Here is a 14,162-nt window from a genome sequence, read left to right as displayed (position 1 = left end):
ACCTGGTGAAGCTGCAACCCAGGACTACTTGCATGCCAAACTGTGTAAGCAGCATGCGATAGACAGAGCTAAGCGATCCCATAACCAACGGATCAGATCTAAGCTCTGCAGTCCTGCCACATCCAGCCGTGAATGGTGGTGGACAATTAAACAACTAACTGGAGGAGGTGGCTCCACAAATATCCCCGTCCTCAATGATGGGGGAGCAAAGCACATCAGTGCGAAAGATAAGGCTGAAGCATTTGCAACAATCTTCAGCCAGAAGTGCCAAGTTGATGATCCATCTCGGCCTCCTCCTGAAGTCCCTAGATGCCAGACTTAAGCCAATTTGTTTCACTCCGCATGATATCAAGTAATGACTGAAGGCACTGGATACTGCAAAAGCTATGGGCCCTGACAATATTCTGGCAATAGTACTGAAGACCTGTGCTCCAGAACTTGCCACGCCCCTAGCCAAGCTGTTCCAGTACAGCTACAACACTGGCATCTACCCTGCAATGTGGAAAATTGCCCAGGTATGTCCTGTACACAAAAAGCAGGACAAGTCCAACCCAGCCAATTACCACCCCATCAGCCTACTCTCAATCATCAGTAAAGTGATGGAAGGTGTCATCAACAGTGCCATCAAGCGGCACTTGCTTAGCAATAACCTACTCAGTGACACTCAGTTTGGGTTCCGCCAGGACCACTCAGCTCCTGACCTCATTACAGCCTTGGTTCAAACATGGACAAAAGAGCTTAACTCAAGAAGTGAGGTGAGAGTGACTGTCCTTGACATCAAGGCAGTATTTACCCGAGTATGGCATCAAGGAGCCCTAGCAAAACTGAGGTCAATGGGAATCAGGGGGAAAAACCTCCGCTGGCTGGAGTCATACCCAGCACAAAGGAAGATGGCTGTGGTTGTTGGAGGTCAATCATCTGATCTCCAGGACCTCACTGCAGGAGTTCCTCAGGGTAGTGTCCTAGGCCCAATCATCTTCAGCTGCTTCATCAATGACCTTCCTTCAATCATAAGGTCAGAAGTGGGGATGTTCGCTGATGATTGCACAATGTTCAGCACCATTCGTGACTCCTCAGATACTGAAGCAGTCCGTGTAGAAATGCAGCAAGACCTGGACAATATCCAGGCTTGGGCTGATAAGTGGCAAGTAACATCCTAGGGGCTACCATTGACCAGAAACTGAACTGGAGTAGCCATATAAATACCATGGCAACAAGAGCAGGTCAGAGGCTAGAAATCCTGAGGCGAGTAACTCACCTCCTGACTCCTCAAAGCCTGTCCACCATCTACAAGGCACAAGTCAGGAGTGTGATTGGAATACTCTCCACTTGCCTGGATGGGCGCAGCTCCAACAACACTCAAGAAACTCGACACCATCCAGGACAAAGCAGCCCGCTTGATTGGCACCCCATCTACAAACATTCACTCCCTCCACCACCGACGCACAGTGGCAGCAGTGTGTACCATCTACAGGATGCACTGCAGCAATGCACCAAGGCTCCTTAGACAGCACCTTCCAAACCCGCGACCTCTACCAAATAGAAGGACAAGGGCAGCAAATACATGGGAACACCACCACCTGCAAGTTCCCCTCCAAGTCACACACCATCCTGACTAGGAACAATATCACCGTTCCTTCATTGTCGCTGGGTCAAAATCCTGGAACTCCCTTCTTAACAGCACTGTGGGTGTATCTACCCCAAATGGACTGCAGCGGTTCAAGAAGGCAGCTCACCACCACCTTCTCAAGGCCAATTAGGGATGGGCAATAAATGCTGGCCTGGCCAGTGACGCCTACATCCCATGAATGAATTAAAAAAATAAAATTAGGCCTGGGTGATTTTCACATTCCAGGGCTTAATCTGCAAGGCACAGATCAGCTGCCCATCAAAAATAGTAGGTCAGCAGCTGGTAAGAGAGGAAGTTCAGGTTGCAGGACACCATCGGCTGGCACCAAAGAGAGGTTTGTCACAGGGAGCCCAGAGCAGGGGACGCTGAAACTTTTCTGTTTGGTCATGTTCTGGTTCCACCCTTCTCACCGTCATCCTTTGGCAGAAAAGCCATTGTGGCTTCCCCCCACACACGTGAGAGCTAAAATTGCATTTGGGAAGAAATAAGATCAGACCCTAATTTATATATTTAAATAAGAACCACATAAGCTTCAGGAGGATGCTCGCTGCCTAAGAGCAGGTTAAAATTAAAAATGGTGGGATAATGGTGGGTCGGTCACCCAGGTGATTTTAATTGCTTACCCACCCATTTAAATCATCCCCATTTTTTTTTTATAAATCTGACACAAAAACCTACTGAAGAAAGTTCCTTGGCCATCATCGACCTTGGAGAATTTTACAAACTTGATTTCTCAGACAGCAAATTGATATTCCTTTCCGCTTCATTATATTTTCTAGATCATTTGCAAGCGAATCTCAGTCCAGTGGAATTGGACAGAACTGCCAATGTGATATATTTTTGTCATTTCCAATGCATCTGGATACAATCTTAAAATCACTTTCTCAATGTCAAGGAAATGCTTTCCTGAAGAGCTGAAAATTTTAAAACTGCAAATACACATTAAGGATTTATTTAGCATGAATATGAGGCTCCATCCAATTCCACCTATGTCTTTCAAATCAGCTTTCCAGGCAATTTTTTTTTGGGGGGGGGGGGGTGGGGTGGGGGTTTACAAATTTAACCTACATTAATTTCCCCCTAATTTAACACGTGATAGCCTTTTGGATTACTAATGCAGTTTAGGGAAGAGTCTACTCATAGTTTATTTTCTAATTATAGAGATCAATTCCCTTGCTGTGTATAATCTATTATGTGATATACAAGTAATTGTTTAGGTCATTGAGGGCTTCTAGTGCAGTCATGAGTTGTGTGGATATAACTGTTTATTGGATTCCAATGAGCTCATGATAGTAAGAGGGTTTGCCGTCGAAATTCTTTACAATAGGCAATAGAAGACCCAGTAAAGGCGGTGCAGTGGTTAGCACCGCAGCCTCACAGCTCCAGAGACCCGGGTTCAATTCTGGGCACTGCCTGTGTGGAGTTTGCAAGTTCTCCCTGTGACCGCGTGGGTTTTCGACGGGTGCTCCGGTTTCCTCCCACAGCCAAAGACTTGCAGGTTGATAGGTAAATTGGCCATTATAAATTGCCCCCAGTATAGATAGGTGGTAGGGGAATTGAGGGAAGGTGGGGATGTGGTAGGAATATGGGATTAATGTAGGATTAGTATAAATGGGTGGTTAATGGTCGTCACAGACTCGGTGGGCCGAAGGGCCTGTTTCAGTGCTGTATCTCTAAATAAAATAAAAATAAATAATCAGTTCATAGGATTCAACTTATGGTGTTTAATGATATTTAGAGGCTGTAATCGCCAATTCTATATTAAAGTACAGTTCTTTTAAAATTTGTGGTCCATGAAGACCTTAGTAGTCCCCTTCAATATAACTCTCAATATATTATGTTATGTGATACAGTACCTACATCAAACACCATCCAAAACACCAACCAAAAGATGACCCTTCTCATTAAATGTGAATGAATTGTAGTGATTGTAGCAATGCTGCTCATCTTCAACACACCCAACCCTGCCCCAGTTGAAACTATTTGATATAGGCTATCTATTCAGAAGCTACAATTTACAAGCCAGAAGGAAGACTGTAGTTATAGCTGTGTATTCTTAATTAGAAAAGTACAAACTTCCACCACTGCAAGAATTATCTGTAGCTTCAGATCCTTCATCTAAATCTAATCTGAGTTCTATAATGTATTAAGATTGTACAGCTAATATAAATAGTAAGTGGAAACCCTGATTAAAATTGATGAGATGTGCTAAAGGAAATGTTGACCTCTTTTTTGAAATATGTTTATACTGCAATTTATACAATTTAAAATAGACCAGATAATAAAGAAAAAAAATGAAGAAAATCTGACAATGTACTTGGGGTTAATTTTAACCTAACCCACCCAGCTGAGCGGGTTGAGCTAAAATTACCCCCCTGTTTCTATATTATCGTGGAATTGAGTGCATTAACAGGTGGCAGGTGAAGTAAGAACTAAAGTTCTGACACAGAACAGCCACATGTGGCTCAGGAGATATCAGTTGCCCGCATTTGATTTACATGGCCATAACATTTATCCCCCACCTAAAAGCCATTGCTGATACTGGAGTAAAAATTCATGGAAATTATAGCTGCCTGACAGCTTTCCCAAGTAGCCAGTCTTAATGCATAAAGTGGACATTGTGTGTTGCTATTTAACCACTAGACATCACAGCTGATCTGGATCCTGTCTTCATGTGACATCCAAATATGCACACCATTCTGGGAGCCATCACTAGTCATGTTTTCACATCTCTGCCCCAGGTCAAGACTTAAGTCCCAAATCCCCCTCCCACTGCTGAGATTAGCCAACTCTGTGTGAATCAAACCTTGACTTTCTATCATTTGAATGGCTAGGTACTACACCATGCACTGCATATACTTGAATTGTGTAATGTAGTTTTAAACTGCAATTAGTAATCACTGACAGCATACCAAAAAGGAATGCAGTATTTTTCAGTATTTCTCAAAAGCATTAACACCATTGAATGGATCTTATTTTTATACATATTTTAAATTAATCTTCACCTCTACTTCTTTGTGATGTTGTTGTTTGGGTGTTAGGAGGTCACTTAACAAATTAACAACCTGAAATGCAGCATCCCTGTTCGAATGTTACTGTATCTTAGTTTATTTCCCTTTTAGTTTTTTTTAAAACTGGCTTGGAATCAATGTTAATCATCCTCGAGTGAAAGCTCAAGTGTTGTCAACGTGGAAAAATGCCAGTGATCTTGACAAAACGTGAGGATTCCAACATTTTCTGTTTTTATTTCAGATTTCCAGCAGTCGCATTGTGCTTTAGTAAAAATTCCATGGGAGAAGGTTTGAGGTCTAGGACTTCCATTAACAATAAAGAGCAATTGTATCTGCCAGGAATCACAAATCCTAATGACTCACGTGCATCAGTGGCTTATTTTCTTACTCGTGTCTTTCCATTCCATTGAGGCTGCCACCATTTACACTGTCACTTTTCATACAAAAAGAATTTATTCATCCTCTGCTTCAATCGAGTAAAAGTAATATTTCAGATTAGACTCTTCTGCTTCTAAGCATTCTACCTTGGCTTGCCATTATGATCTAAAACAGTTTTAGTCTCATAAAATTACTCCTGCTATACCAATTTTTCAAATCAGTGATTTTACTTTTTTAAATTAAAAACAATTTCTGTATAGTGTGTATTTTTCTCCGTCTCACCTTTTTTGTTACTCCTAGAATTTCTCATTTTTGTTCTTGTTCACTTTCTTCCCCTTACTATCCTTTTCAATGGAGCACTTTGTAAATAGATGAGGGGCAGCATAACGGAGTCATACATTTCATATAATAATCAAATTATTAATTACATTTACATTTTCTAATATTTGATTAAAAATTTTATAGCCCAATTTTATATGCCATCGCAAATTAAAACATCAAGATATATAATGAAAATATCGCTACTCACTTTTGTAAAGCTAAACTAAACTTAAAGCAACTATGTCTTGAAGTCAATTACAGGACTTCCAAAAAGCCTTCAAGTCTCCTGCCTCGCATTAGAGTTTGCCTGCATTGCTATCTTGTGTAGGCTAATTCATTTTTTGGGGGGTTATCCTAGATTGATATAGAATATTATGATATTGTCACATTCATTTTAAATACATTCATTCACAAAACTGGAGAGAAGGCAAACTAAATACACGATTAAATCAAAACAGAAATTGCTGGAAATACACATTATAGCTCTATGGATTCCTTCGGTTCAATAAAATATGATTACATCAATTTGCTGGATAATTCACTGGAACACCAGTGAAATTGTTTGATTTCAAAAGGAAATCGGATGGGAACTTGAGGGAAGTAAACTTGCAGGGCTACAGGGATAAAGTGGGGGAATGGGCCTAACTGGATTGCTCCACAGAGAGCTGGCACGGATTCGACGGGATAAACAGCTTTCTTCTGTGCTGGAATTACTGTGAGTTAGATGCACAATTATATTAATTCACTGGATTCCGCTCAATGAATTACAAATGATAAAATAAATTAACTGTATTCCATTCACTGGGAAACAAATCATAAAATTAATTTGATGGATTCAGTTCACTGAGCCGTACATGTGAAATGAATTTGTTTGATTCCAGTGAGTTAAGCGAATTCAGTGAATTTGATTTATCCAGATAAAAATGATAAAATAACTGCAGCTCAGTCACACAGCAATTATGAAATTAATTGGATACATCACACTTAGTGAGGGACAGATAATTTAATTAATTAATTGCGTGAACTGAATTTCATGGAAAGTGAGGCTACTTGAAAACAAATGCACCTGCACTAAGCAGTTCGAGGAGTGTACCCACCAGCAATTTCAAGGCACAACTAGGGATGGTCAATAAATACAACCTCATCAGTACTACCTGCATATTAGGATTCAACAAAAAAAAAAGACGGTAACTGAAGTGCTGGGTTGCGACTTGTTAACAAGACTTGTGGACAGAACCGAGGAGGGTTGGCAGCAGAAACAAACAGTGCCTGCTATATAGAAAAAATTGTTTCCTAGGGGGCCCGAATGCAGCAGAGAGTGTGGGCCCCAGAGTAGGAATGGATAGCAACATTTGAGCAATTCCATAGAATGGTGCAGTTATGTTGAAACTGCGACAGATGGAAGTGGAACGGAGAGGTGTGAGGAAGAACAATGAGACGCAATCAGAATAGGTATCAATTACTGTAAAAATGTTCAAATGTGTAAAATATTTTGTTGCACTGGCATTTGTGTTTCTGCCAAAATTTTATATTCACTTCATCACACAGTCAATGTAATTAGGCAATTTCATGGCACATGGACTGGGTACAGCTGCAAAAATAACTAGTTGCACAGCAGTATTATGTGATAGAATTGAATTGATGTTACATGACATGTTCCCACCTTCTCAGTCTATAACACTGCTTTAAAAATAGCTTTGTATGCATACGTTTCTGTTCTCCCACCTAACACTCAAACATGAAAAATTGTTAGAAAGTACATTTAAATCTGATATAGACCAATAAAATGTTCCAATATTTTCACGAGAGAATACAAAAAATAATTGTGTGTGTTTGGCATTAGAGGCCTGCTAACCGACCCGACGGGACCCGACGACATGTGTCAGTTTTGGGTCAGGTTGAGCCCATCTTCTGGGGCCGGTTTTCGGGCTCGGGTCGGGCTGAGTCCAGGTCAGGCCGGACATACACAGTAAGTGCTCTGCTGCTAAGTCTTAAAAAAAAAACTTACTTGAGCTGGGAGTCTGGGACGAAACTGAGTCTGCGCAGTGAGCAATTGACATCACTATGAGGTGGTCATCGCGCATGCGCTGCAGCTTCTTGTAGGTTTGGTATCAGGAAGGCAAGTGAAGGGATGGTCGGGTCGAGTTGGGATCAGGGCTAAATTGGAGGGACTCCGGCTGGGTCGGGCTCGCGTTCTTTTTCCCTGACCTAAAGCAGGCCTCTATTTGGCATCTTCCCAAAATATTAGCTTTGCTTAACTAAAAGAACAAGTTGCAAAACCACCTCTGCCAATGCAGCTCTGCATTATCAAGAAATGTACAAGACTTGGACTGGGTGACTGACCCTCAGAATTTTCCTTCCACATGGGGGAAGCACATGGCCAGTGACATTGTTACTCCAGGATATACAACAACATTGGGTACTGCAGGAGCAAAACCATACATTACCACACACTGCCAGCTTTGTCACTTTGGCATGCTGCAATATCATATAAATTATAACAGGCACAATCTTTACAATCAAGATCATTTTGAACTTTAAATTATATTTAATATAAATTGAAGTACAACTGTGCTTATAATTTTTATTGAAAGATGGAATAGGCCCGTAAACTAAAACATTCACATCCGATTCTCAATAACTGATAAATGTAAGCTTTAATGTAGATACAAAAAACCCTGTAATAACATTTTAGTAGAATTACTTATGCTAGGAAGTTGATTAGCCTTTAAATTATTTACAGAACAAATTGATAAAATAACAGATAGGCAGTCGAAAATGTGCATTATATTGCAGTAATTTATTCTATATGTACAAACTTTTTTTTCTAAATGGGTGCAACTCTCCTTCGACATAATGCTATTCTTGGGAGCCAAGGCAAAATAGCTTTGGAACTGGAATATATGAAATTTATTTTAAAAACATAACAGCAATACCTGTGCAAATCCTTCTGCAGTACATCATTATCAGTTATTGTTGTTTGGAAGTTGGCAGATGCTTTACAAACTAGCATATCTTTAAAAAAATGGTGAGCTTTGTTCAACTTAATGAGTCTAAGATGCACTATCATTTGTAACTTGTCAATTTACCAAAAGTAGACATTCCACAGTTTAGCAAAAATAAGGTGATATAAAATGCAAACTTTGATTAAGGATTTACCACTAAGCATAGGTTGAAATCGAGGCTTCCTACATTCCACCTACTTCAAATAAACCTCTTGGGAATCTTGGTGAGTTTTTTTTTTAATGGTAATCTTAAAAACCAAAGTTCAAAACCAAGTGAATATTTTCAAATGATCAAGGTATCAAGTTTATCTGTGCAGGTAAACAAACAGTCCCGTTTTTATTGAAGTGGGCTAGAATGAGGGAAGGGAAGCTGAGAACATCAGAAGATCAAATAAATGGAGTTGTACAATAAAAATCAACAACAAAAAAAAATTTCATTTTAGCCAAGGTTCCTGGAATAAAATCTGCTGTAAGAACACTTACCCTGGTAAGATTGCATATCCTGAAGATCCGACTTACTAAATCACAATCCATTGAAGAGGAAATGCATTCAACTTGGATTGGCCCATATCGAAGTGTCCCCTCTTCTGGCCAATACTGTGGACATCCCTAATTTACAAAACAAATTTGTATTTCAGATCACATGAGGGTAGCAAAGCAGCACATCAACATAATGATAAAAGCAACTATGGACTTGGGTCTGTACAACTACTTGTCAAATTTATCTGTTGAGCAGGGATTCTCCAATATCATTTCAAGTCATTTTGAAATTATGAGGCCCTCTTTACTCAATTTTATTCATATAAAATGTCCAAAAATACTTTTTATACCATTGCTGCATGAAAACATAATGCAACCTCAGCAGCGGTCTGTGCACCTCATTGCTTGAATAAATTCTCAGTTGCGCTGCTATGTAGATTTACCAAGTGGCGGTCACATACATTTCTAAAGGGAGGGATAGACAAGCCATTCAGAGCTCTTCCAATGATGAACCAGCCAATGGCTGGAACTGAATTGCATCCAAGTTTGGGCTAAGAAATAGCAGGTAATACTTGTACCATACAAATGACAGCTGTTACGACTAAGGTGGGAGGAGTGCAATGTTAATTCAGTCCCACTTCTCCACAGGTCACAGCATATCAATAAATGTTCCCACCTACTGAAAAACAGCCAATTACATATTCTATTTGCCCCCCAGAATAAAGCACACCAACCAGGTTTCTTTAATCAACAAGATTAACTATTTATTATAAAAATACATCAGCCAATAATGATAACTATATACAAAAAGCTCCTCATTTCCCTTGCCCTCATGCATACACACATACATTCAAAAAAAAAAGGTTAACCGGGGAAAAAGGACATTTGGTTTACAGCTGTTTCATAGGAATGAAAGGAATAAAATAACTTAGGATGTCACGTTCTGGTAGGAAGTTCTTCTGTTTGGTGAGATGTCCCAGAGTCGAACAGTCGGATGCCACTCGAAGTCTTTCAACGTGAGGTTGATGAACAGTCTGTAATGGGTAGGCGTTCAAGGCAATTCAACCTTAGCAGGCTTCGCATAGGTCTTTCATCAGGGGTGTAGCAACAGGTTGTCTTAGGTTTTACAGCAGCAGGATAGCACTAGAAGCTTTCTTCAGATTTCAGGATTTCTTGAAACACAGGAGGCAACAGGAATCACGCTGAATGCAGGGATTCTTCAGAGACAGGAGGCAAGAAGAATCTGCCACCTTTGAAATAAAGGGTTTCTTCTCAAGAGATGCAGGATTCCTTTGCAGAGAGTGGTAACACTTTCTCTGGGTCATCCTCTCTGTTCTCTAGGGAGGTCAAAAACCAAATTTCAAATGCCTGCTCTTAGTCCAGCTCTTTGTTTTTTTTTTTAAAAGGGTCCAAAGTGAAAGCAAACCTTCCTGAGTAGGTCATATATCCAGACATAGCATCTCCCTTGTCATTCAAAGTGTTGCTCTGAGAAGTCAGAGTTATACAGCTCAGAACAGGCCCTTCGGCCCATCGTGAGGAGGTCAAACCCCTTGTTGGTTTCCTTGAAATTGCCTGCTTTCCTGTCCTTGTATACAAGTTCAGCTTCCTTTCAAAACATCCAAACATTTCAGCTACTTGCAGGTGTCAATGTCCAGTGAAAAATCCTTTTTCAGTTTTTTAAAAAACTGACAGAATTTTACATTTTAATACAAAAATAAAAACCTTGTAACACAGCTAATAAACATCACACACAAGAAAAAGCACAACCAACATTTCCTGATCTTCCATGGCATTACCATCACTGATGCCCCACCATCAACAGGTCAACACTGAGCAGATGCTTAACTGGACAAGTCATATTAACACCATAGATACTAGAGCATGGCAGTGGCTGAGTATGCTGTGATGAGTGGATCACCACCTGATCCCTCAATAACCTTTCCACCTTCTACTAAGCTCAAGCCATGAGTGTAATGAAATACTCACCACTTACCTGGATGGGTGAAACCTGATACCATCCAGGACAGATGCACTGTGACTGCTGTACATATTACCTAGAGGATGCATTGCAACAACTCACCAACAGTACCTCTGTCACCTCTACCTCCAAAAAAGGACAAGAGCAGTAATAGCACAGAAAAACTATTACCTCCAATTCATCAAAATTCTGGAATTTCATGGTTAGCACCATTGCGGGAGCATCATCCACAAAAGGACAGTAATGGTTCAAGAAGTCAGTCCACTTCTCCCTTCTCAAGGCAATGAAAGATCAGCAATAAATGCTGCCTTGCCAGCACTAGCACAGGGACTACTCCTGAGCAATGTTCCCTCTAAATTTTCTTTGTGCTGGGCAGGCTACAAAACCCTCTGAGCACTACTTTCTTGTGAGCAGCCAGTTTATTCCAATGTGTGATATATTCCAGATTGCTGCGCAGCCGCACATCTTGGAACGAACATTGCTCTCCTCCTGGTGCTATTCTACCTCTCCGCAAAAGTGCTAATCCACCTCCCTCTCCTCACCCACAAGTGGCCCCATCCCACACTCATCCCACCCTCCCTCTCCTCACTCATGCTCCATTCTCCCTCTCTCTGCTTGTGTGTATCTTGGAGGGAGCACTGCTCCTGCGGTGTGTATGGTTTATGCCCATGCTGAATGATTAAAACTAAATGTAGGTTAAGATGGACAGATTTTAGAACAAATCAAAAGCTCTACTTTAAATTGGAATTGGGTCATAAGTCTTACATGATGACTGTAAAGACTATTGGTGCAAAAGCAATTATTGACTACTGTAAAGAAATCTGAAATAAAGTAAAATTAGGCCTTGAAGGCAAACATATTCATGTGAAGTTAGCAATTTTACATGCATGCTTGAAGATGAAAGTTTCATTATGAGCAGAAACTCCACTAGTCCACCTACTCTGGAAACAGATATGCAAATAAGGTGCATTTGACTAAATAATGGTGTTTTAGAATTATTATTTCCCCAAAATCAAAGTTCAAAAACAAATTTTGGATATGAATATGCAAATAAATAATACATTCTGAACAACTGTTTAATGCTGAGATGGCTCAGTGAAGATTGATTTTTGATGGTCTGTTCAAAGAGCATTTTATTGAAAATGAAGCAAGAATTCTTCTCCCCCCTCAAACTGGCAGTTGATAAAATTTAAAAGTCCATACGTCTAAAAATAAAACTTTTGAGTGATTGACCAAGTACAAGAAAATACAGAAACGTGAGCAGAATTTCAAATAATTTATTTTACACATTAGTTTGAAGGTCGATATTATGCAGCCTTTTATATAAAAAAGTGAAGTGAACTTTTCTTAAACATGCTGTGTTCTGTTCAACAGCAGGAAAGTGAATTATTAATCAACAGCAATACCCAGTCTGCTTATTTATGTGGCTAGGGTTTTGAAATTACACCGAAGTGTCTTAGTGAACAAAAGCTTTAAAATTGTTGCTTAGACATCAGAACAACTCTATATTGTTTCACAATTTCACTGTAGCTACCTGCACAAGGTCCAGCTCATTCAGCATTACTATAGCAGAGCAGCCATAGTCATATACCAGTCTCCAGAAGTCTTTGACTGTATTGGGCAAGGGATGCTGGGTGACTATAAAGGCAGCAGGTTGTCTGTAGCTCTGTAAAGAAATGGAGAACAAAAGCTTAAATAACAGAACGGTTTTTGTCATTTTTTCAGTTATGGCTGGGATGCAAAACGTAGTTAATTTTAATTTGAGGACAAGGTCAATCCATTTTTTAATGCCCTGAACTACACACCATTAGATAACAACTGAGGAAATTGCTCAAAGCTTTTACTCCATGTTGTGGTTGCTAATAGGTGTGCAAGCAGGCTTGCTACAAATTGATCTTCAAGTTTCTATTGCCTTGCTTCCCCGGTCTCCATCCTATGCCACCCTATATTGTTGCAGCTGAAACTGCAACCACATTGGTTGGTGGGAACAGGAGACAGAGGAAATCAAATTTGCTTCTCACCATTGCTGTGGTGTTATGTAACATATATTGCAGCATCAAATCCGATTGAAAATAAAATGACCAGAAAATGCACATGATGTTTTTAAAAAAATAATTGAATTAAAATGAAACACATACATCCATAAGAGCAGCATTGATGTAGTTGCTGCTTTCACCATCTATGGTAATTAAGAATGGTAGACATCTGTCTGGTGGCAGTGCATCCATATATCGATTCTTCTCGTGATTCCGGGGAAGAAGAGCGATGCTGCAGTCTTCAGGTTGTAGTTGAGAAGATACAGAATTTAGTGTCTGTGTGGCAAAAGAAAGCAACATAGCTCATTAATAGTCATTGTACAAGTTGCCATTTTTCAACATAATGCCTGACTAAAATATTCAAATGGAGGATTCACTGGGAGCATACCCCTGTGTAAAAAATATGAATTCGTTAACTACATGCTTTTGAGGACATGCAGTAACAAATGAGCCTCCAGTTTAATTAAAATTCAAATTGTTAAGTCAAAGCTGCAGTTTCAGCACTTCACTATCTGGTTAAGCACTGAAGACTAAATGACACTGACCCTGATTATGGAGTCCTGGAAAAATCCATGCTGGGAATAGCTGGCTGCTAATGCAAAGCTCATGGAAAGTGTATTGAGCTGACTGCACACTATTTCACATAGTGAGGGTAGTTGAACAATTAGCCTAAGATCCCAGCACCATTTTGGCCTTGCATTGATAGTTAGCTTAATGGGGGAATATGGAAAATCTGTGGCCAATTGACTGGACAACACAGCACTCAACCTCGTTTGCTGACTATAAAAGTGCACATTCTACTGCATAAGGAGGATTGCCCTGCTTTATTCTCCACAGCCCTCTCCCCATGCACTGGGAAGAAGAGCTATGCTGCAGTCTTCAGGTTGTAGTGAGAAGATACAGAATTTAGTATCTGTGTGGCAAAAGAAAGCAACATAGCTCATTAATAGTCATTGTACAAGTTGACGTTTTTCAATATAACAGTGACCTTCACCTTCAAGAGGTGCAGCTAAGCTCAACAGTCTGTGCAGAACATGATCAACATCTATAACAGTTTGCACTCTTGGCAGTCCTGTCAGCTGGAACAAATTCTGTGCCCTGTCAAACTTGGCCATCCTTTCTCAAGGAATGTGATGAGTGTGGTGGCCATTTTGGTTTTTGTAATTGCAAGAGCAACTAGAAAGAAGACTACTGCAGCCAACAGTTGACAATAGAAGTCTTGTATTGCAAAAATCAGAACTAACAATGAAAACTTATACACCTAGCTAAATGCAAATTAAGCAATACCATAAAGGTAAAAAAAAAATGACTTTGCAACTAACA

At 40.0% G+C, this 14,162-nt stretch overlaps 1 protein-coding gene across 3 annotated transcripts in view; it reads right to left on the bottom strand.

The window, feature by feature from the left end:
- ptprk (protein tyrosine phosphatase receptor type K) overlaps nt 1–14,162 on the bottom strand; it is a 553,573-nt gene that overhangs the window by 10,671 nt on the left and 528,740 nt on the right. For all 3 annotated transcript variants that reach the window (XM_068025166.1, XM_068025170.1, XM_068025171.1), the window contains exons 23-25: nt 12,942–13,115; nt 12,338–12,469; nt 8,829–8,954 (exon numbers count right to left, since the gene is read on the bottom strand). In XM_068025166.1, the coding sequence (XP_067881267.1) occupies nt 8,829–8,954; nt 12,338–12,469; nt 12,942–13,115 (432 nt within the window). The remainder of the gene's footprint in view (nt 1–8,828; nt 8,955–12,337; nt 12,470–12,941; nt 13,116–14,162) is intronic.

The sequence above is a fragment of the Heterodontus francisci genome, chromosome 3, assembly GCF_036365525.1.
Source record: "Heterodontus francisci isolate sHetFra1 chromosome 3, sHetFra1.hap1, whole genome shotgun sequence".
NCBI classification, from domain to species: Eukaryota; Metazoa; Chordata; class Chondrichthyes; order Heterodontiformes; family Heterodontidae; genus Heterodontus; species Heterodontus francisci.
Note: the sequence above shows the minus strand (reverse complement) of the source record. Positions and strands in the feature narration are given on the sequence as shown.